Source organism: Bombyx mandarina, chromosome 19 (assembly GCF_030267445.1).
Source record: "Bombyx mandarina strain Sakado chromosome 19, ASM3026744v2".
NCBI classification, from domain to species: Eukaryota; Metazoa; Arthropoda; class Insecta; order Lepidoptera; family Bombycidae; genus Bombyx; species Bombyx mandarina.
In genome coordinates, this window is record NC_143225.1 from 13,884,240 (window position 1) to 13,909,602 (window position 25,363).

Consider the following 25,363-nt stretch of genomic DNA (forward strand, 5'->3'; position numbering starts at 1 on the left):
GTGTGTTTCATACATGGTCACAGTTGAGCGCGGCCCGATTTCACTAATACAAATTACCCCCCACACTATAGAGGCTGTCGCGAAAAAATCTGAATGCGTTCCGCTCATGGTTAACTTTAGTATGACCTTACAATCGTTGTGAAAGGCGAGGCATCATACAGACTCGGCTATCAGTCGATAAGCGATGTCAGCTTGACCACGACGCGGGGGACGCGATACCGGCTACCGTTTACCGTCGCGTCTTTGACTGTCACGTGGTTATCACTGTTATCAGTGACCATGCGGGTTTGTTTTGTAAATAGATGTGTATGTGCGAGATGCGGACGAACGTAATGGGTCTAGTTATTGTTACGTCTTGCTTTGTTTACGTGTTTACTTCTAAACGAGTTTATACAAGTGCAAACCGATTTAATATTAGATATGTAGGCTACAGCTTCTTGTTATCGGCGAGGTCGCATGTTCGGATTTTATTTCAAAGAAATCTAGCGCTTAAGCCTACGCAAGTAATAAGGTACATTATTGCTTTGATAATGAATTATCGTTATGGTTTTTTTTTTCGATACAAATATTCTCGATTTTTATTTAAAATTTCTCGCTTAGTAAATTTTTTTTTTTCGAACAGTTCTTATCTACTAGTGTTGGCCCATCGAATAAAATTCGATCATAATTCAAAACATCTCACGATTTAGGTTCATTTTATGAAAAATATGTTCTCATTCTTGACACGTTTTATTTGTAAAGGGTAGAAAAGACTAAGCAATAGCTATTAAACAAACAAAAAAGAAAATCGGTGGACAAAAAGATCGGAAAAGGATTTTGTACTGTTGTATCTGCCTGTTTAGATTTACAAATTTATGGAATCCCTATTTGGAATAGTCCTATTGTATAAACACAAACACGATTTTTTGCGCGCATAGACCACTAGCTCCTAGTTGATTACATATCATTGCGACCTACTAACTCGAAATAGCATTGTTGTGTGTCAGTATGAGGCAACAGTTTATAGCATGTCCTGATTATGAATAATAATTGTTTAATTAGCTCTAAAATATTACGAGCTCCGTCGACGATACCAGCCATGGTGAGTAGAGGCAACATAGCCTACGATGGCAAAAAAGCTTGGAACTAAACAAGCAAACTCATTTGAAAGCGCTCACGGGCCATAATCAAAAACTCAAAGCATGCATTTACTAATGCCTTAAAAAATTTCGAGCTAAGTTTTAAATAGTATCACTGATTGTCTCCCATTTTGGTCAAGGATTGATAGTTAGATATGGAAGTAGGTAGCTTGTATATTTTAATTTTGATCCATATTCAAAATTTTGTTAGAAAATAATCGAAACAAGATTGCTAACGGCAGGCAGCGGCTTGGCTCTGGCATTGCTGACGTCCATGAGTGACGATAACCACTCACCGTCAGGTGGTCCGTATGCTCGTCTGCCTATAAGGGCAATAAAATATGAAGTTGAATTCAATTTTAATAAAAAAAAATTAATGTTGAATTATCATCGGTCCTTAATAAGTATACCAAATTTCGAGTTAATCCGACGTTTTGAAGGGGGTCAAAATCATGTTCAAAGATTCCGTTACATACTAACATACAAACGTCTGAAGCTAATAAAAGTGTATTAAAAAAAGATGATGATCGAAGCCTAAATATCAAACATTTGGTAGGGAACACGGACTCCGCTATGCCACGGAGGCCACTGAGATAATGTTGTCGTTTAAAAACATATCTGAACAAGTACGTTTCATATAATTCATATAAAATTCTCGAGACAATGTCAGGGTCTTGCATTTTTCTCAATCGCGACCTCCGGTCTGTTCTGCTGAATATATTGACAAATAGAGCCTTGGCCGAATTCAACTAGACCGAAAATTAACAAGCTCGAAGACTCGCGCACAGAATTGCCAATTAATAATTAGCGTGTAGCATTTTTCATGTCGCGGTGTACAAAAAAAAGGTACAACACTCTTTTAATCTTATTAGCATTATCTATATAATATATAGATATTATTTTATATATTATGTATATAAAAATGAATTGCTGATCGTTAGTCTCGCTAAAACTCGAGAACGGCTGGACCGATTTGGCTAATTTTGGTCTTGAATTATTTGTGGAAGTCCAGATAAGGTTTAAAAGGTAGATAAATATAAATATACGCTAGGAATGAAATAAAAATAAAAAATTTGTTTTTCCTTTGATGTGTTATTTTATACAAAAGTTTAGGTCTTTTATTTATCGGTTGAGTCACTGCGAAGTCTGCCCGGTCAACTGGTTTAAAATAAAAATATTAAACGCTGTGCTGAAACCTTGAATTAGATTGTTTGCTTTAAAAGATTTAGATCGTTAGTTAAATTTATAGAATAAGCTTTATTTAAACAAAAGATGTTTATTTGCATACACGAACAGAAACAGATATTCAGTGAATGTTAGTTTTATAGTAGTGCCTGGTGGTAGGACCTCTTGTGAGTCTGCGCGGTTAGGTACCACCACCCTGCCTATTTCTGCCGTGAAGCAGTAATGCGTTTCGGCTTGGAAGGTAGGGCAGCCGTTGTAACTATACTTGAGACCTTAGAACTTATATCTCAAGGTGGGTGGCGCATTTACGTTGTAGAAGTCTATAGGCTCCAGTAACCACTTAACACCAGGTGGGCTGTGAGCTTGTCCACCCATCTAAGCAATAAAAAAAAAGTTTAGTTGGATGCCCTGTAAAAGGAGACACGCATAAGCTCCCAAATTAAAAGAAAAACCTGTTTCTTAGATTTTTGAGTGCTTAAAGTTCAAAGTTCCAGCGTACATAATGATTAACTAGCGGCCGCTGCAACGTCCCCAAATAGCAGTAGACGCCAGCAAAATACAGGCTTTGATGCAATCAATTGGCAAAATTGGCAAAAGAAAGTCATCGCCTATATAAAGTTTTTAGAATTTGTTATTTTAAACAATATTAATAATATGAAAGTAACAAAGCACCCGTAGATACAGCCCCCTGATTTTTTCGCCGGATCTTCTCAGTGGTAGATTCTGCAAACCACTGCTCTTGCTAGGGCTAATGCTAGCAAATTCTTTCAGGTTAATCCTGTAACCTCATCTACTCATCCGGGCGTAGCTGAAATAGCCTCTTAGGCTACCAGCGAATTGGTAGGGGAAAAAATAAATAAGGCAGTATCGCTATACTGGTTGTAAGTAAATCGTTCACGATTTGCATCGGTCATCAATCATATTGTTTCATTATTGTTAACTTATTTTTACTGCATAAATACATAACATAAGAGATACTATTTAATCTTAATTTAAAAGAATATGTCCATATTTATCAATATTTCTAATTACATACGGCTTTAATTATATCAACAAGTATTTGTTTTGAGATTTCTTTGAATAATTGAAGTCCAAACGTCGAGACCTCTAGAAAATAAACACAGAGCATCCCTGTTATAACAAATTTAGAATATTCCAGAATTCCCCAAGTTATATAAGCATACCATTACATTAACTAACAAAAAAAGAATTAATACAAATTAAAACATACGCTATATACAAATTAATATTGTTGATCTAAAGCACAAGGTCCAAATCCATCGAATATATACATCGGCCATGTAAAAATGGTCTTTTTCATCCGTTATCCTTATCTTATATTCAATACATTGTTATTGCGACACAGACGCTCGGCCATTACAAACGTATACTGTAAATAAATTATTAAATGACTAAAAAACAAAGATAAACAATATTTGGTATTAAAATTTTAATACACTTGTATAAGCTTCGTTCTAGAGACGTTATTTGTATATTAGATCAAGCAAGATATCGTTGATTTTGTGGGTGTTTTAATGCTTAATGCCGGAAAGTGATCGATTGGTATGAAGTGGCTCGCATTACTATCTCTGATCGCGGTGAGCGTGGTGCGGCTACCGGCTCCGGTGGTGATCACCACCAGTGGACCAGTGAGGGGCAGGATCAGCGAAAATGGAAACTTTTACGAGTACTTCGGAATACCCTACGCTACTGTTGACGAGAGGAATCGATTTCAGGTGTTTTTTTTTTTTTTTTTATATTCAACTGCTGTGATCATGTGATGTATTTCACCCCCGTCTATAACAGGGATGCCGTTGATGTCTCAATAAGTTGAATCTCGTGGTGGAAACAGACGGTATCTACCCCTGTGAGTTTACAATTCACCCTATAACCAGTAATTACGCAAGATTTCCCAAGTTTTTTTAAAAATTCGATTATATGAACGAGCCTATGGGCAACCTGGTTTAAAATAATTACCAGAGCCTAATACCGCCACCCTTGTTGAAACATTACATCCACTGGTCGCACTAGTATATAGATACGTATAAATAAACGACCACTCTTCAAGCAGACAGCAAAGAATCGCGTCAGAATTAATCACGGCAGTATCGACACGTGCTTGTTCAGGATGTGTATTACCATCTTGATAATTGAACCGTGAACCGGGCACCATAGTAGTTTCCAGAAATAAGAAATTTAGGTTCACCGTCACGAGACGATCTGTTAGATTATTTACAAAACTCCGATCAGTAGGCTTAGTGCGAGTTTCAAAAATCGAATCGAATGACTCGCATCGAGTGTACGCTCTTCACGGTGAAACGTGCGGAGCTCTGAGTGCGAGTTACTCGATTTGCAGGACGTTTATTCATCTTTAGAAGCAATATTTTTTTCTTTTATATTGGTAGCATGCAAGTTTTTTTTTAAGGCGTTTAATTGAAATGCCAAGCTTTCTAACGATATTTATAATTAGTCGGGTAATGGGTAATGTACCTGTGCTTAGTGCGAGTTTTTTTAATTACTCAGTCGATGTTAATGTTATGTTTAATTTGTGTGAGTTTGTATCAGTGCCACCTAGTGGTAAGCTTATGAATCTCATTTTGTGGGAGAGAGAAGGTTTGTTTATGTTGCTGTCTCATGTATCGAATAGCTTTACCGAAGTGAGCCTCTCGATTATTGTATGTCATTGTGCGAGTGCGAGTTACAAATTAATGGATTTTGAGAGTATTTCTTCACTTTGAAGCAAGTTAAGTAGTCACTAAAAATTTTGCCGTGAAACCAATACAATATCAAGATTTTTTCTTTCGTTTTTAATAATAATGTTGTTTTTTAAGGTTTTATCTATTCTAATGGTTTATACACATATATTTTTTCGGTTAGAAAATTTTATAGACGTCTAGCTAGTTGTAAATACATATTAATTCTTTGCTTTTTCATTTAATTCTTATTAAATCATTGCTTTTTTTTAAAGAGTTGTTTGATGAGAGAGAGAGAGCGAGATAGAGTTGTTTTTTTTTTTATTGCTTAGATGGATGGACGAGCTCACAGCCCACCTGATGTTAAGTGGTTACTGGAGCCCATAGACATCTACAACGTAAATGCGCCACCCACCTCGACATATAAGTTCTAAGGTCTCAGTATAGTTACAACGGCTACCCCACCCTTCGAACCGAAAAGCATTATTGCTTCACGGCGGAAATAGGCGGGGTGGTGGTACCTACCCGTGTGGACTCCCAAGAGGTCCTACCACCAGTGAAAGAGTACTCTTTATTGTACACAAAATGAATAAATATTGTGAAACATTTTTTCTTGGTCTTATCGCTAAGAGTGATCTCTTCCAGACAACCATTAGATGGGCAAGAATAATTTCGAAATGAATTGCACACTGTGTATCTATCTATTATAGAAATATATACACACACGCACATACACACGCGCACACACACACACACGCGCGCAATATACATATTTACAGGTACATACGTACAGATTTATATTTATAAATTATATAGAAATTTGAACAATGTAATAATAATTTTGCTTCTTTACACATTTATAAATAAGGATGGATGCTCGTAATAATTTTAGTATATTTGGGCCACCTAATGAAGATCATCAACACTATTACCGTAAATACAATCATTTTATAAACGTTCAACGGGTAAAAGATTAAACCTATGTAAAACATAATTTCTTTAATTAAAAAAAGCTGAAATAATTACCTATTCCAAGATGAATTATGTTAAGTATGTCTAAATATGTACTTACAATTAAATAAATTCTATAATAAACTTCTAATTCTAATACTTTTATTAAAGTTACTAAAAAAATATGTTTATGCTGGGCAGTTTTCGTGTATTTTAAAGGTTACGCCATTACGGCAAAGTTTGTTTACGAAATTGCACCCTTAGAATGGAAGTGGTATAACTAAAAAAATTAAGATTAGTTTTATATTTCAAAACACTTATGTATTATTATTAAGAACCTACATTTTAAGTAGGTAATACGTGCAGCAAAAATGTTGGACTCCTTTTTACGAAAATTGCGCGGACGGAGAAGTACGAAATTTCCCACACTCATAGAGAATATAGAGAAGTAGTGCAGATTGCTAATTTTTTTTTTTAATTGTGCATAAACAATAAAAAAATAAACTAAATGAATAAAAAAACCTTACACACATTACCATGTATTTGACACACACATGCATTTATACTTTTTTTGTTTATTGATTTATCAATCTGTGGTCAAATTGAGAATAGATTAATATTTTTTGTCTTTAATATTATTTTTCTATAATGTAGCCTTGGCGACATAGAGCAATGATTATTATAGAAATGATGATAATAGAAAGGTGACAATAGAACTATAATAATGTTCAAACTTAAAATTTAAATAAATTATGGTCAAATTTCGACCACTGGACTACCATTAGTAGATAATAATAAAATCATTTATTGCCTTTCACACAGATTTAGATTATTACAGGCAGCCTACAAGGAAACAACAAAAAAACAAAACACTATTATATCATTTCGGCAAGCAGCTCAACATTTGCACTTGTATATTATTAATAGGAATTTTATTAAGAATATTGACAATTTATGAGGAATTTGACAAGTACGGATTAGTTATAGATATATGTAGTTACATATTGTAAATTAAATTAGTTTTATAAGTGCAATAAAAAATAATTTAAATGATAAAATGATAAAGCCATACCTTTTTCCAATGTGACGATTAGAGGGTATCCTATTATTCTTTTCTATATTATTCTATCAGCTTATAAAATTAAACAGTCTCTTTTAGTCTAGAAAAGGACAAAGTACTCTTTCTGTCTTTTTCAAATAAAATGGCATGCCTTAAAGTGTTTAAACCGAAAAACTAAAAAAATACAATTATTGTATTACAATATTGAAGTTTACCAGAAACTAAGAATTTTGGGTTGAGCCACTTTAATTCTAAAGGTACAAAATAGTATTGAACACGTGACATTACCCGAATAATTTTGAAAGTAGTTGTTTCCCATTAAAATGCTGTTAAAATGCGTTGTATTTCATTTAGACGGTCTAATGCCAAAACATCACGTGCTACCAATATACGAGAAATAATATTATTGCTGCTCTCGGTGAATAAACGCCCTGCGAAGCGAGTAGCATATCTCAACTCACACTCACAATTCTTCATTTTTCACCGTATAGAACGTAAACTCGATTTGATTTTGATTTATTCATTTACAATTGAACAACTAGGAAAAAAAGGTGAAAAGACATTTTGGAGGGACCGCGAGGAGCTAAATTGTGTGAATTGTTTTATTTTGTCTATTTAATGTTTCTTAGTTAATGCGTATTTAATATTTCTTCGTGTATAAGTGTAATTTTGAGACCGTCCTGGCCTAAAGGTTAAGGCGTCCGGTGTATTCGTATCTTGCAATGCACCGGTGTTCTAATCCCGCCGGCGGGTTTCAATTTTTCTAATGAAATACGTACTTATCAAATGTTTACGATTGACTTTCACTGTAAAGGAATAGCATCATGTAATAAAAATCAAACCCGCAAAATTAATTTTTGTCATTACTGGTGGTAGACGTCTTGTGAGTCCGCACGGGTAGGTATCACCACCCTGCCTATTTTTGCTGTGAAGCAGTAATGCGTTTCGGTTTGAAGGGTGGGACAACCGTTGTAACTATACTTAGACCTTAGAACTAATATCTCAAGGTGGGAGGCGGCATTTGCGTTGTAGATGTCTATGGGCTCCGGTAACCACTTAAGATTAGGTGGGCCGGGAGCTCGTCCACCCATCTGTGCAATAACAAAGTAACGTGGGTTTATTAACTGCTTAGTATCTGTGAAATGCGAAAATTTTAAAAAATTAAACAAAACCGCTGGACGTAGCTTCTCGAAGTCTTCGAAAAGGTCCACTGAAAAAAATCTCAGTATATAATCAGCATTTTGCAGAGATTATATTTTATCCCATATTATCTGATCTCATTTCATTTCATTCCATGCCAATTGATTAATGCTTAAAATTAATCAAATCCATTTCACTCCATATTATCATTTTTCATAAAAAAAGATTAGGCTCTATGGCATGATATTTTTGCCTCTCTAGTTGGAAAAATAAAACTACTAAAGAAATACTCGATCGAAACGTTAAAATCCACTAATTTGTAACACGCACTCGCAAAAATGTCATTCGTAGTACTCATTTCGGTAAAATTACTCGGTTACGAGATCACAACGTTAATATGAACTCGCACTCACAAAATAACACCGAGTACGTTTGCCGCTAGGGGCGCTGTTCCAATTGCATACAAATTTGAGCAAACTGGCTCGCTAGTGAGAATGTTACAAAACTCGCACTAAGCACACAGATGAGGTAGTTGTATATTAATAATATAATATCGTATCGAACATGACTGGTGAGCGGTCGCTAATTATTCAATATTATTAAATCTTTATTTCAATAAAGAAACCATACATTTTGTTCGCAAGTATTAATAACGGTAGGCAGCGGCTTGGCTCTGCCCCTGGCATTGCATAAGTCCATGGGCGACGGTAATCACTCACCATCAGGTGGGCCGTACGCTAGTCTGCATACAAGGGCAATAAAAAAAGATTATAATCTATGTTACTAACTTAAAAACCTAATACTTTATTTATTACAATTTGTTTCTTACTTTTTGAGTATTTCGTAAGTGCCCGCTGCAAAGGTTAATAATTAGCAGTCCCCCGATCTAATCTATATATTATTATATAAAAATGAATTGCTGTTCGTTAGTCTCACTAAAACACGAGAACGGCTTAACCGATTTGGCTAATTTTGGTCTTGAATCATTTGTGGAAGTCCAGGGAAGGTTTAAAAGGTAGATAAATATGAAAATTCTCGGAATTAAATAAAGTTTAGGTCTTTTATTTATCGATTGAGGCACTACGAAGTCTGCCGGGTCAGCTAGTTCTAGATATAGTTTTAATTCTAATCTGACTAATGAACTTTGTCGTTGACAAGGACGCTCCTTCTATATTTAAGTTGTAAGGGAACATTCTCGACTGAACATTGTTACTCCACAGAAACGGGCAATTGATATGCAATGAAACGATTGAAGCGTCATACGGAATCAAATTGAATATGCAATTAGGAAAAGGGCACATGTCGCGTATTTTGTCAAATTTTTTTTTTTTTTTTTTATTGCTTAGATGGATGGACGAGCTCACAGCCCATCTGGTGTTAAGTGGTTACTGGAGCCCATAGACATCTACAACGTAAATGCGCCACCCACCTCGAGATATCAGTTCTAAGGTCTCAGTATAGTTACAACGGCTACCCCACCCTTCGAACCGAAACGCATTACTGCTTCACGGCGGAAATAGGCGGGGTGGTGGTACATACCCGTGCGGACTCCCAAGAGGTCCTACCACCAGTGATTACGCAAATTATAATTTTGCGGGTTTGGTTTTTATTACACGATGTTATTCCTTCACCGTGGAAGTCAATCGTGAACATTTGTTGAGTACGTATTTCATTAGAAAAATTGGTACCCACCTGCGGGATTCGAACACCGGTGCATCACTTCATACGAATGCACCGGACGTCTTATCCTTTAGGCCACGACGACTTACGTTTTTTACGTTTTTTCATATACATGTGGTTTTGAGGCTTACCTACACACGTTTTATGATAATTCCAGTAATTTTAAATTGCTAATGAACACTAAAATATATCTCAAAAGTTAATATTTTAAATTTTACACTGCTTTAGAAAATTATCCGGTTTTTTTTTCATTTCCTGAACATTTTACATTTTCAGAGATGTGCCCTTTTCGAAATTGCATATTCAATTAAAACTTCACAATAACTGCTCACTGCTGTTTCCTATGCACCGACAAGGACTGTCGATCGTCGCGTCGTACCTAATTAAGCACCTGAGACACTTTTAGTTCACTGAAAAATAGTATTTATCTACTGGTAATAAAGTCGTTATATCAACACGAATATGTTATTCTGTCGCGAAGCAATTATTTATTCCGGTTCGAATGTCAGGTTAATCGTTATTCCAAAGCAACACCAGCTTATGACGTCATAAAGAGGTCATTTAGAACTATGCATAATACAAAGTGTCTGTGTGAATTGTAATGTTCTTTGAGCTCGCCTGCGCATTCAATAACATAATATCTTTCTTTTTCTTCACCCTCTCCCACTAGGTGGGGTCGGCAAAGCAAATTTTTTTTTATTGCCCTTGTAGGCAGACGATTATACGGCCCACCTGATGGTGAGTGGTTACCGTCGCCCGTGGACTTCAGCAATGCCAGGGGCAGAGCCAAGCCGCTGCCTACCGCTTACTACTCTCCACAAGCCTCTTTTGAAGAAGGACATGTCATAGCGCTCGGGACACACCCTGGAGGGGAGCTCATTCCATAGCCATTCCATAGGAAACGCACTGTCGATGAACGCAGCGGTTCCAGATAATATGGATGAACCCTGCTCCGATGGCGGGAGGTGATAAAAAAGAGATGAGGGGATCATCTCAAACAATTCATCTCAACACACACTCCTCTCATATCGTCATTCACACACTCCTCTCATATCGTCATTCACACACTCCATCTATGTCTTCTTCGGTCGACCTCTTCCCCCCCTATTCTGCGCATTCAATAACATCATGTAATAAAAATTCTACCCGCCTAATTTATAAAATTATCGAATACCGGTTGACGTGCTTTTAAGTCACCGACCTGCCTATTTCTGCCGAGACGCGGTCAAGGACGCGGACTCCGGTTTGAAGGATATAACAATATAACTACCACTCGAATCTTCTCTCGGGAACCACTTAACATCAAATGAGACTTGAACTTACTGGTGGTAAGACTTCTTGTAAGTCCGCGCGTGTAAGTAGGTACCACCGCCCTGCCTATTTTTGCCCTGAAGTAGTAATGCGTTTCGGTTTGAAGGGTGGGGCAGCCGTTGTAACTATACTGAGACTTTAGAACTCCTATCTCAAGGTGGATGTTGGCATTTACGTTGTAGATGTATATGGGCTCCGGTAACCACTTAACACCAGGTGGGCTGTGAGAACGTCCACCCATCAACGCAAAAAAAAAATTTTTGAGTAAGAAATAACCTTAAATAATTAGCTAATTAAAGCGATCATTACGGTTTAATTTCGCTTTTAATATTTACATTTATTAATGTCTGACGTTTGAAAACATTTATAATTACATCTACGAGTGTTCGAATCTTTCCGCTGCCCGCCAGAGATAAGGACACGTGACCTGCGACACCTCTAGCGACTGGCTCCTACATTAGTGTCAGGTCTTAATGATAAACTAGAGGTCCCGCAGTAGTCGAAATTCGATTATAATTAATTGGAATTGTAAGTTTGTACACTATTATGATTGTATTTTATACTTCTATACTCACAAATTTCGCCAAGACTACACTATAAAAAATATTAACAAAGATAAACAATATTTAATCTCAATTTGACAACAGACGTCAATAACAAAAGTTTGACAATAAATAGTATGTATGCGTGTGTGCGTCAAACACATGGTATGTAGTGTGTGTAATGTTTTCTTTATTGATTTAATGTATCTTTTATGCATTATTTTTAAAAAATATTAGCATTGTGCACTTCTTCTCTATATTCTCTATAAGTGTGGGAAATTTCATACTCCTCCGTCCGCGCAATGTTCGTAAAAAGGGATACAAAGTTTTTGCTTCACGTATTAATATATAGATAATCCGTTTAGTACACGCGACACCTCGAGCTAAGTGTTTATTTATTTATTTATTACATTTCATGTAAAATTTACATTGGCGGACTTAATGCCTAAGGCATTCCCTACCAGTCAACCAAAGGTAGCGCAGAGTGTATAGTGCAATGAAATTTATATTAAGTTACAAAAACATACACAAAAAAGTATATACATATATACACAATCACATATACATACATACACACATAATATAATAGTTTATACAGTATTAAAAGGAATATATTAATAATGTTTAATAATGTTTAATGTTACGACTGTTAATGCCCTATGATACGTCCGTAATATCGTACCAGGATATTTTATATATATTTCTATCTAACCCTCTAATCCTAACCCCATCAATATATTTGATTTATTCTTAAGGCACCACCTACAATCGGAGCTTGGCGGTCGATAATTCAAACGTGTCCTCTCCTCTCTGTCACCAGACGGAACAGCCGCTCTATAATTGTGATCCTCTTGCACTCCTCGATGTTCCTCAGCCGGGACGTCTCCGTATTTTTTTTATCCTACCTATGCTGATAGCCTTGAGAGGCTATTTCAGCTTCGCCCTAACATGTAGATGAGCTCACTAGGCTCAAACCGCATTGTTGCTAACACTGGCCCTAGCAAGAGCAGTGCTTCGCAGAGTCTACCACCGGATCGGAAACGCGACCTACTGAGAAGATCCGGCGAGAAACTCAGTGGGCTGTGTCTGTGGGTTAATTCGCTCGTCGAGCCCTTCGTCGCAAGCGACGGTTTCGACGAGGACGGTGACCGGTGCTTGTTGTACCTAAAAGCACCGTTAATGGGTCGTGAGGATCCCTAATGATGTGTTTTGGGCAGCGTCGACAACTCTGTCGTGTGTTGAACGTTGCTCAATATTAGTTGAAGCAGCTGATACCTATACCCATCATGCACGTGTACGATATGGACGCGAATAATCACTTAAACTCAGGTGGGCCAAGAGTTCTTAGAGCCAACGTCGACAACAAAAAAGGATATCCATTGACTCTTACAATAAAAACGAATTCCTTCTGACGTCAGAACTAAAGTGCCGTCAATGTTTGACATTAGTGGATGGCTCTGTAGCTAAACGCAAGCAGGCACAGGCCTGTCCGTGCATTGCTATTTGCGAGTGACCACTCATCGTTTGTTGATCCGTATGTTCGTCTAACTTAGGTAAAATGAATGAGGAAATTTTGGCAAAATAAAAAAAACTGTAGTCTATTAAATTTTAGATATTTTCATTTAAATACCAATACATGCTGCATTAAGGCAAGGGTCGTCAATGCGAAAGCTCCCAATTCTAAATTTGATACTGATTTATTCTTAATCAAAAAATAAAATGCCAAGGAGATATGACAGTTCTAAGGTCAAAACGGATACTTTTCAAGGTCCCAAGAACGAATTATATTTAATGGTTAATGATATTATAATATTGTCTGATATTATAAGTAATTACAAGTACATTATATACATTATATTTATAGTAATTACAGGTACATTATAGTTACAAGTACATTATTAAGTAATTACAAGATATTACAAGTACATATTTATTTGTTATTAATAGTGTACGTAAACGCATTCAAGAAAGTCTCTGTAGATGTTCGTTAAAAACAATATCAATCACTTTTGGTTTAATGACTTTACAAACAATCTTTTATAAGTCATCCAAATAGTCTTCGATCTATTGAAAAACAAAACGGTTACAATTTCCCAAAATTATTCCACTTGGGGCAAAACGAAAATATAAAAATAGGCCCCCATAGATCCCCATACTAAAATCCCCATATTAAAAAAACAATTATCCACCTAAGAAGTTAACAAATTAAAATTAAAATTCAAAATCATTTATTTCAACTTAGATGTCAGTATGACACACTTGTTGAATGTCAAAATATAAATAACAATGCTAACTCTACCACCGGTTCCAAAAAAAGCCAGTCCTGAGAAGAACCGGCAAAACAAACACAGCGGGCTTTTTTTTATTTTTTTCTCAATTATTTTGTTTTTTGTAAATAAATAAAAATATTTACAATAAAGGAAAAAACAAGTTAAAAAATAAAATTTAAAAAATAATGAAAAATGAAAAGGCCAGGAGCGAGCGCCTCATTCCCACGTAGTGCCATCTAGTAAATAATCCTTAACTTTATAATATGCCTTGTTGCACAAACATTCCTTGACAGTTTTCGTTGCGTGTCTTCGGTGGAAAATATTAGAATTAAACATTACTGTATTTTATTTAACGCATTTAAGTTAACATCAATAAAATCAGGTAGTAATAAAATATCGGCAGTCAATGTGATTGATACTTTTGCAACAACACTTTTTCAAGGTCGTAGAAACCAGTTTCCTCGCATTGTTCAATCACTTCATTGGACATATTAGTTAGCAAGCGAGTTCTTGAAGTTAATCTATCTCTCTCTACCGCAAGAATTAAAAGAAGATGAACGATTGAGCATCATTCCGGTAGTTTATGGGGTCTGGTCATACGTTATGAGCAGTGTCTTTTTTTTTTTTTTTTTATTGCACGTATCAATTGGTTGGGTTGGTGTCATGATGGGTACATTCACTGCACTTTAGTTCTGACGTCAGAAGGAATTCGTTTTGTAAGAATCCATGGACACACTTTTTTTTGTCAACGTTGGTTGTAAGAGCTCTTGGCCCACCTGACTTTAAGTGATTATTCCCGTCCATATCGTACACGTGCGTGATGGGTATAGGTATCAGCTGCTTCAACTAATATTGAGCAACGTTCAACACACGACGGAGTTGTCGACGTCGCCCAAAACATCATTACGGATTCTCCCGATCCATTAACGGTGCTTTTAGGTACCACAAGCACCGGTCACCGTCCTCGTCGAACCCGTCGCTTGCGGCGAAGGGCTCGACGAGCGAATTAACTATACTAAGTTTTATTAGATAGATATATTTTTATTTTATTTTTATTTTTTTATTGCTTAGATGTGTGGACGAGCTCACAGCCCACCTGGTGTAAAGTGGTTACTGGAGCCCATAAACATCTACAATGTAAATGCACCACCCATCTTGAGATACAAGTTCTAAGGTCTCAATATAGATATGTGGACAAGCTCAAGTCCCAACTGGTATTAAGTGGATATCGGAGCCCATAAACATCTCCGTCCGCGTGTACTTAGAATGCCCTCTTACAGCCCGTTCACACATAGTCTCCGCGTATACGATACCCGTTTTAACGGATACCACAAAAAATTATGCTTTGTTCACATAACAATGTGCACCGTATAATGGGTAGGGAAAAAAAAGAAAAACATCGTTACGTGAACGTCACTTATCTTGAGAAGTCCAGTAATTATTATGCAAATTATATTTTTTGCTGGCTTATTATTATTTTTAATACACAATGTTACTTTTTACAGTGGAAGTTGTTCGTAAACATCATTTAATACTTATTTCATTAGAATATTTGGTAGCAAAAGAATATTTTCGATTGTACGTTTGTCTGAACGTTGATGTTAGTCGATGTTGCAGAATTAGAAAGACCGGCATAGTCGTATCCGAATACACGGCGTGCTATAGGCTATGAAGACTAGAAAACTAATTAAGTTAAAATTAAATAACATATGTACATGTAGAATAAAAAATCGGAAACTGCTATGCGCTATCCACACCATATGCGGTTGAAAATGTTTCGAATAATGCGAAGCGATACCATGGCGGCGATACCATGAGTAGGTATTTTGGTGGCGTAGTAAAATTGGAAAACAGAGCATAAATCGGAAAATGAAAACTTGTAACTCACCAGATGTTCAATGAAGTAATCGTCCTCTCCAGCGATATGATTCCTCAAGGGTTATTCGGGCAGCGAATCCGAATGAAATAAACGAATTTAATTTATACGTAATAACTTTAGAAGCGTGCTACACGAATAGAGGCGAGGATTAGAATGGAGCGTGTAATTCTTCAAAATTTTAAATGAAATTTTCTTTAGAGATCCATTTTTAATGCAACGCCTTCAAGAAGGATTCATTGAGTTCCAAACAGGCGCCTTCAATAGCGTGTTGCGAAATTCACACCGGTGCTGATAAAAAAGTGACAGTCATCTGAACCCAAACTAAGATCCCCTAGACCACAGGAACTCCTCCTCCTTCTCCTCGCGTCTCTTTCCTTATTACTGAAAGTCCTGCCCCCTCTCTGCATGCATCACTCTCTTGTGTAAGATTTCCTTTCATCTACTGCGATCCTTATCTTTGCGGAGTGCATTGTGGAACTTGATATTCAAGAGGATCGAATTTGGACCAACATTTCGTGGGACTAAGTTCTCTGGGACGTTTTCCCTCTACCTTGCCTTTCTACAGGAACTAGATACTAATATACGTTTAGATATAAAGACGTACATACATATTAATATTTAGAAATATACATACATGTGCATACTAACAACTAGTTAAAAAGCAAACAAAACTGTTCGTTTACATTAGTTTTTTGGTCCACAACCCTAGGTAGACCCTAGAGCCACAGAAGTCCGGGACGCGAACTGCTGCTACCGAGTCAGTCAGTTACGTTTTCTATATAGTACATTAAACACATACTCGTAGTACTATTCATTATGTACGTTACCACTGACATATTATTATGCTGATTACAAATACCACTCCCAATCCATTTCAGTGCTACCCAGTACAGCCAAGCTATTGGGACTGCGAAAGCTGTACCTTATATATTTCTAAATTTGGCAAGTTTAACCTTGAACATAACAAACACGAAACAAATCCAGAACGACTAGGTTTAGTCGTACCCGAGGATTTAAATATGGCGTAATAATTGGAAAACAACAATCTTACTAACACTAAATGTATTAGGTCTTGCGAAACAAACATCAACGTACAAACAAACGTCCAATCGAAAATATTGTTTTGCGATACAAGACATACATCGTTAACATTATTACTTATAATTTTCAGGCACCACTGCCCGCACCGCAATGGAGCGATATCTTCGAAGCCACCAACGAAAACACGTGGTGTCCACAAAAATCCATTGGCCCTATAGTCTTCGGAGAACCAGACTGCCTCAAGCTCAACGTCTACTCCCCAGTCAAGGCTGCGAAGCTACCCGTCATGGTGTACATTCATGGAGGTTGTTTCTTTAGTGGTGCCGGATCTCCATACCTCTATGGAGGGGATTTCTTCGCCGAAAATCAAGTCGTCTTCGTGGGTATAAATTACAGATTAAGTGTCGAAGGCTTCCTCTGCTTAGGCATCGAAGAAGCACCAGGAAATGCAGGACTTAAAGACCAGATCGCAGCCTTGAAATGGATTCAAGAAAACATAGCTAATTTCGGCGGAGATCCAGATAATGTTACATTGTTTGGTGAAAGCGCTGGCGCTGTTTCCACGTCTTTCATGATACTTTCTCCGGCTGCTAGAGGCCTCTTCCACAAGGCCATACTGCAGAGCGGTTCCTCCCTTGCGCCTTGGGCACTCCAGCATGATCCAATAAGAACCGCGAGCGCTTTAGTCAAGAAATTCGGTTACGATACCAAAGATCCGTACGAAATATACAGTATTCTATCGAATAAGACTGTTAATGATTTAGTTCTCGCATTAAATAATGAAGAAAAATACTGCGTTGCTGATTTCAATATTTTCGTGCCATGCGTCGAAAGACCAATTGAAGGAATTGAATCTGTCATAACTGAATATCCCACGAACGTAATCCGTTCAGGGAACTACACTAAAGTTCCAATGATAATTGGTAATACGGACAAAGAGGGCATTTATTTTGTGGCTGCAGATTACGGCGTCAAATTGGCGAATCACACGAATTTTGACATCATGAGCAATCTGCAGAACGATCTAGAATTTCCAAATGATTGGGAAAGGAATTGTACGGCAGAGAGATTAAAGACGCATTATTTATCTTCATCGACAGAGGACAATATGATCATGAACGTGGTGGAACTATACTCCGATGTACACTTCAAATTTCCTTCGGTTATAGAATCCGAGATGTACTCCATGACAACGGACCAACCCATATACTATTACATTTTCAAGTACAGCGGACTGATAAACATGCCCAAGCTGATATCAGGATTTGGTTTGATCAAGGGCGCCTCTCATGCCGACGAGCTGTTTTACTTGTTCAAGCCTCACTCGTTTCCGTTGCCGCAGAAGTCACTCGAAAGTACTATGATAGCTCGCATGCTGGAAATGTGGACTAATTTTGCTCGTTACGGGTATGTACCCTAATATTTGATTACCATTGTTCTATATTTAAGTCTTGTCGGGAAATTCAGTGCTACTTTTAAATTTGCTAAAAATTTTGTTTACTGCTGTTTTATTGTCATGGAAGATAAAAATATAAGGCAACCTGATAGTGAATGTGTACACAACCACCCTTGGACACTTGTAATGCTAAGAAAACGGTCTCCTAATGTTGTACTTACAATTTTGCATAGATTGCGAGACACAGTCATGTTATTAAATACCCGTTCGTTTGCTATCTGATCAATTTTTTCCAATAATTTCTAAAATCTGGCATTGTTCGATAAACCAAGTTAGCCTTATTTATTTTATTGCATAACAAACTGGTGATAGGACCTCTTGTGAGTCCGCGCGTGTAGGTACCACCACCCCGCCTATTTCTGCCGTGGAGCAGTAATGCGTTTCGGTTTGAAGGGCGGGGCAGCCGTTGTAACTATACTTGAAACCTTAGAACTTATATCTTAAGGTGGGTGGCGCATTTACGTTATAGATATCTATGGGTTCCAATAACCACTTAACACCAGGAGGGCTATGAGCTCGTCCACCCATCCATGCAATAGAAATAAATAAAAAATCTCAAGGTGGCCTTGAGGATCGTCTGCCCATTAAGAGTAAAAAACGACACGCCTAACATGTAAGCATAGTTTTTTCTTACCGCGCCAATAAATGTGGACCACAGAGTGGACCATGGACTTTATTTGGCTGTGGATAGAGAAAAACGATCAGCGACTTAAGTTACTTCCTACTTAATATTAAAAAATAAAGCTACATATGATCTGAGAGCTATTAAAACCTTGATCCATTTTCTGACGTCACAACATTAAACGGATCTGTGTTGTCTATGTTATCGAGACTTAATTGTCAATGTCATCGCGCCAAGAATGTTTCGCGGGGCATTTTTGGGACGAGGATTTATGTGGGAAGGTTTTAATCTAAAACCGGGCCTTGTATTTGGATTTCAAATCGATCTAATACATTTAAACTCTTCTGTGTGTGTATGATTTTGTGCGAGAGCTCAAAGCGCTGTTCGCTTCTTATATGTATATAAGAAGCGAACAGGGAAGCCGGTCAATGATTTAGTACGCTGTTTTATGCCTCATATCAATACTTGTAGTGATAGCTAGCACAGAAATTATGGTGTGGGACCTGTTTGAATCGCGCTGACGACATTTTCAAAATAAGTTTGCATACGTTCAAGTTCCGAACTCCAATAATAAGCGGATCTTGTATGGAAAAGTTTCACCCGCTCGTTGGGATACCCCCCTTAGTTGATCCCTCCAAATACCATTATATTATTAATTATACTATAAGATATTGAGACCTTAGAACTTATATCTCAAGGTGGGTGGGGCGGTATTTACGTTGTAGATGTCTATAGGCTTCGGTAGCCACTTAACACCAGGTGTGCCGTGAGCTCGGTCATTCGTCTAAGCTACAAATAAATAAATAAATAAAAATTATACTCTATGAGCAAAACCGTGATTTTGATTTTTAATGAAACCCCTTAAAATAAATAGAAAGCCAATTTTTGGCGTTAGGGCGTATTGTAACCAGTCTCCGGCTTTTCCTCACGGCCCGTTTAGAGTTAAGTGATCGCTGGGGTCCGTGATATCACAACACAGTTTGAGGTATGATGAGGTCGAGCTGACAATTACATTCGCAATGCGGTTTTTACACTTTCCGTGTTTGACGGTGGAAACAGGCCGATTGTGGTACCTTCCCGTGTGGACTCATAGTAGCACCACGCGTTTCATATCTACAAATACTAATGAGGGGTAAAAAGTTATTTGGCTTAAGCGACATTTTTTCAACTTTACAGGATAGTCCCTTAAAGTTTAAAATTCGGAAAAAATCGTCCATCCATCTAAGCAATAAAAAATAAATAAAAAAAATTTTGATTTTATTTACTTGCTTGTATTTGTGAACAAGCTCAAGGGCCACCGATTAGATGCTGTGATGCCACCACACATATGAAAGTACTACTCCTGTGCCACCGGTCATATATTGATGTTATGAATCGTCCCTAAAGTCACGATCGCAGTAAAATAATTCAATTCAATTCAATTACAATTCTTCACGGCAGAAATAGGAGGGGTGGTGGTACCTACCCGTGCGGACTCCCGAGAGGTCCTACCACCAGTGATTACGCAAATTATAATTTTGCGGGTTTGGTTTTTATTAGGTACACGATGTTATTCCTTCACCGTGGAAGTCAATCGTGAACATTTGTTGAGTACGTATTTCATTAGCAAAATTGGTACCCGCCTGCGGGATTCAAACATCGATGCATCGCTACATACGAATGCACCGGATGTCTTATCCTTTAGGCCACGACGACTTATATTCAACATAAATGAAAGTACATACTTGTTTAACGTCAAAAACAACTACCGCCAATTCACAAAAACTAGCCTCCGTCCTGAGAAAAACTGGCAAGAAACTCAGCGGTCATGACTTTTTTTTTTTTAAATATTAGTTTTTTTTTAATATTCATAAAATGGGTTTTTCACAGTTAGCGGTAGCAACAGCGGAGCGCGGCCGAGTTTCACTATTCTTACTATCATTACGTATTACATAATTTATTTTACTATTGACTTCCTAGTGTTGGTAACTATACCGTAGATATGTACTTTGAACGCGACTTATTAATGGATACTTTCAAGGAAATGATACCAATTATCATCATAGTCCCATCAGTTTTTGTTTTTGGACCTAACAATACTTTTTTGCAGCGTACAGATTTTTTTTAATAAATATAAAAAATATATTAAAAGTATTAAATAAGCATTAAACAAAATTCTTAACATAACGAATATGTAAACAAGTGTAAACTTAAATAAAAAAAATTTCAGTACCTGTTCAAGCTGTCTTAGGAAAAAAAAACACGTGTGGCACTCGGAGACTGCCGCGGTAAAGCTATTGCATAGCATTTTTTATCAATTTATGCAATTATATATCGACAATAATAATTTAATATTAAAACAACAATAAATAAGACCACGCTATATTTATAAACATTAACAAAAGCAAAACATTAACTGTCCCTTCACACTCATAGCCTAGACCGCGCGAGGGAGAGATGGGCAGACTTTTCATGTGCATGCGGCAGTGCGACGTCACGCCGCACGCTTATTCACAAACACTACACAAGCGCAACGTGTGAATGTGTTGAACGCGAGCTACATAGTAGGCGTAGTGGGGTGTCAGGTTATTTTCGTTACGCAATTTATTGATTCAGTCGCCGCGCTCAAGTCCCGCGATAGATGCTTATAGCTTATATATATATTATATATAGCTTAAAAATGCTCCCTGAACTTAGGTACCAGCCCCTACCGTTTTTAAAATATATTAGAATATATTATTGAGTTAGACAATAGTATAACATCTTCGACAACGTAAGTGCAAATCTTTAAATTTCATCAATGATTCATGATGAAGTTTAAAGAAACTTCCACAATTTTGTATGTACCACCTCAACGCTTAATAAATTAAATTAGACTCAACCTCACGTAGCATTCAGCGGGCGTCTCAAATAAAATCGCTCAAAATAACGAAAAGTAAATCTGCAAGACGCAGGCTCTCTTAAGTGTTGAGATTTCAAGGTGATGCTGTGTCCACGTTCGCACACATTTTGCAACATTCCGTAACTATAGCTAACGAGACGTTCACGATGCATTCCAAGGGCACACAATTTATTAAGACCAGTCGTCACAATTCATTCCTTAATTCGGCAAATAACGTACACAATTACACGTTTAATACGTTTTTAAAAGGTACTAAAGATTTTTTTTATTGCTAAATGGGTGGACGAGCTCACAGCCCACCTGGTGTTAAGTGGTCACTGGAGCCCATAGACATTTACAACGTAAATGCGCCACCCACCTTGAGATGTAAGTTCTAAGGTCTCAATATAGTTACAACGGCTGCCCCACCCTTCAAGCCGCAACGCGTTAATGCTTCACGGCAGAAATGGGCAGGGTGGTGGTACCTACCCGTGCGGACTCACAAGAGGTCCTACCACCAGTAATTAAGCAAATTATAATTTTACGGATTTGATTTTTATTACACGATGCTATTCCTTCACCGTGGAAGTCAATCGTGAACCTTTGTTAAGTACGTATTTCATTAGAAAAATTGGTAACGGCCTGCGGGATTCGAACACCGTTGCATCGCAAGATACGAATGCACCGAACGTCATTTCATTTAGGCCACGACGACTTATAAAACTTTATTAATGCAGTCGGATTTTTATTTCATTTGACCATATATTTTTGTAAAACTCATAATTTTCTGCCATCAGGAACCCAACACCGAAACGAACTAAAATTCTGCCTTACATATGGAACCCCAGCCGGGAGTTGAACCCTACCGCTTTGGTTATCGATTCCCGCATCACCACCGCGCCGATGTGGAACGAACAATCCGTCAAACTATGGAATGAAACATACAGAAAATACAGGAAAAGAAATTATGGTTTCAAAGATTTTTGTTCCATTAGACAACAGTAAAAAATTAATGTCCGAAGTAAAACCCGAATTTAAACCAGTTTATCACATGTCATTAGTACTTAAAACTCAGAATTATTAGTAGAACTAAAAACGTATTGATGTTTTTGACGTACTAAATGACTGTCAATGTCATGACCGGAAGTTTGGAGCGTCATTTCATTAATGTCACTTTGTCATAACGACCGATGTCAAAATTCAGTCATGAATTACATTAACACAAAATCTTTAATTTTAAGTTTTGACTTTTTGCTAGCTGAACACAGATCTGTTTGATGATATACTTTGTTTTTTATGTTTCAAAATCTAATCATCCGATAGTCAAATTACGGATCTGTTTACCAAACGGCATGAATACGAGTCACATTTATTGTAAACATCGAGTAATAGCAATTGCAGTCTTTCACGCGCTAATAACGAATCTAATAAATGTTCGTATAAAACAACGAAATGAATGACGTAAAATATTATTTAATAATTTACTTACGTTACATTATTGATTAATTAATTTAATTAAACGAACGCTTTGTTCACCGGATGTATTTAAGTTGTCAGCTTTTTAATATCAAGTATCCGCTAACTGCGTGAATTTCCTCACAACGTTGAAAGAATTTATCGATAAATGCTACTCCCGATTGCGAAATAGATCCTTAATATTTCATAAACTCGCCTCTACAACTTCAAACTCACTCTGTGATGAGAAAACGCATATTAACCATGTCACTGAATAGACTGGGTAATACTAATACATATTTCCAATATCAACATGACAACTACTATTGGCTTCCACTGACCGTAAGCGTGGATTAGAACCAAACAGTCTGTTATTGTTAGTAAAAATATGTCGTTTTGAATCTAGTCTTTATTTTAGTTTTAAGAATTGAATGTCCGACTTGGATTTAAGTGTTCTCTTGAATACCATTCCAATAGCAAAAAAACTAACAAGCTTATCAAAATTATGAACAGTGTTATTGGCATGTTTTTATTCAAATGAAGAACAATTAAAGAGGGAATAATAATACTCATAGATACCATATTATTGTTGTTTAGATTATATTTGCATACAATACGATATGTCTACAATAAAGTGATATCTACAAGCCTCATTTGACACAAGACATGCCACAGCATCTAAGAACTACACAGCTATTCTATTTGTGGACAATAGTTATTATCTACTGTAAAAAACAGGATCCTGCGGTGTTAAATCTCAACGCATTATTGTAGTCTACTTTTCATTATTATGCATTTGGACATCTTCAACTGGACAAAACGACCGCAGATTGCTTTTAACTGTTTAGAAACAATTCTAGATGCACACTTGGTCCCTTGTAAAGACATTCAAAATGGTGCTATATATTTTTTTTATGTATTAAATGTATAAATTAATTAGTTATGGTATTTACAGTATCAAAATCAAACTATATTATGTTGGGTGTTGTAAAGACTTTATTATTGTTAGAAAGATTCATTAAATTAATGTTATCCGCTTTTTTTTGCCCTAATCTTGCCGCATGATCGTGACGAATTTGAACTAGGAATTGGCTCGTGGATACTTTTAGAAGAAAGGGCAGTAGGTTCATTGCTTTTGGGTTATATTATAATTTCCGATATTTCGTTCGAAATATTTGTTTACGTGCACACACAGTACATTGTATACGAGTTATTAATATACGCTTTGGATTTCCTGTAATAGAAACTTAATTATCAAAAAAGCTCTTCTAACGGTAGGCAGCGGCTTGGCTCTGCCCCTGGCATTGCTGACGTCCATGAGCGACGGTAACCACTCACCATCAGGTGGGCCGTATGCTCGTCTGCCTATACGGCAATAAAAATAATAATAACCAGCTAGTTATATTCTACTGAACACACATCAGAAGCTGTAGTTGTGTGTTTGAGCCCTGACAAAATGAGTTAATTTATAAATTCATTTCTTAAACTTGTGCAATATTTTTACTAAACGCTTTTACGACAACATACTTCGGTGTATCGCTATCTTCTTTATTGTTTGTTAAATTTTATGTTTCTCGTACCAAATATAAATTGATTACTTTCAAATTCATCAAATGAATGTTATGTGCAATAAGTGTATTTAATTAAAAGTTAAAAATACACTATAATTATTGATAGATTTTTATTCGGTTCACAAAACCAATGTTGTGTGCAATAAATATATTAAATAAAGAATTAAAATATCCCGGGATTACGCATGGTTTTTTATTTGTGTCCTAAAATTGTAATGGTTAATTTTTGGTCAAAAGTAAATCAATTTTGAAACGTCTATGATTTATGTTTTGCCGCAGTCCACAAACATCACGATGCCAATGCCGCCACCCACCCAGAGACTTGAGGTCGTAATTATGTAGTAATAATTACACAAGTTATATTTGATTGGGTTTGCTAGTTTGATTCTCATTGCAGAATGCTTCCTTTCATCGTGTAGTCATTTGTTAGGATGGTCTAGAACATATTTCATTAGAAAAATTGGTGATTTGAATGTCTTGTCTTTTAATCCACGACGACTTCTAATTATACTGTAGTGTGTGTAAGCCT

General features: G+C 36.7%; 1 protein-coding gene across 3 annotated transcripts; it reads left to right on the forward strand.

Moving 5' to 3' along the window:
* The first annotated feature begins 153 nt into the window (after positions 1-153).
* Positions 154-25,016, forward strand: LOC114243816 (esterase FE4). Of its 3 annotated transcripts, none has more exons than XM_028175437.2 (4): positions 154-285; positions 3,803-4,039; positions 17,001-18,277; positions 22,606-25,016. In XM_028175437.2, the coding sequence occupies exons 2-4, from the start codon at positions 3,869-3,871 to the stop codon at positions 22,811-22,813; spliced, it is 1,656 nt and encodes a 551-aa protein (XP_028031238.2). In that variant the 5' UTR covers positions 154-285; positions 3,803-3,868; the 3' UTR covers positions 22,814-25,016. The 3 variants fall into 3 exon arrangements, with proteins under 3 accessions (XP_028031238.2, XP_089591512.1, XP_028031236.2); XM_089735386.1 differs by lacking the exon at positions 154-285 and adding an exon at positions 350-511; XM_028175435.2 differs by lacking the exon at positions 154-285 and having other exon boundaries at positions 3,338-4,039.
* The last annotated feature ends 347 nt before the right edge of the window (positions 25,017-25,363 follow it).

Coding starts and splice junctions, on each gene's coding strand:
- LOC114243816 (XM_028175437.2), top strand. CDS start 3,869: ATGAAGTGGCTCGCATTACTATCTCTGATCGCGGTGAGCGTGGTGCGG. Junction 4,040..17,000: donor ACGAGAGGAATCGATTTCAG/GTGTTTTTTTTT, acceptor TATAATTTTCAG/GCACCACTGCCCGCACCGCA. Junction 18,278..22,605: donor ACTAATTTTGCTCGTTACGG/GTATGTACCCTA, acceptor TTCTGCCATCAG/GAACCCAACACCGAAACGAA.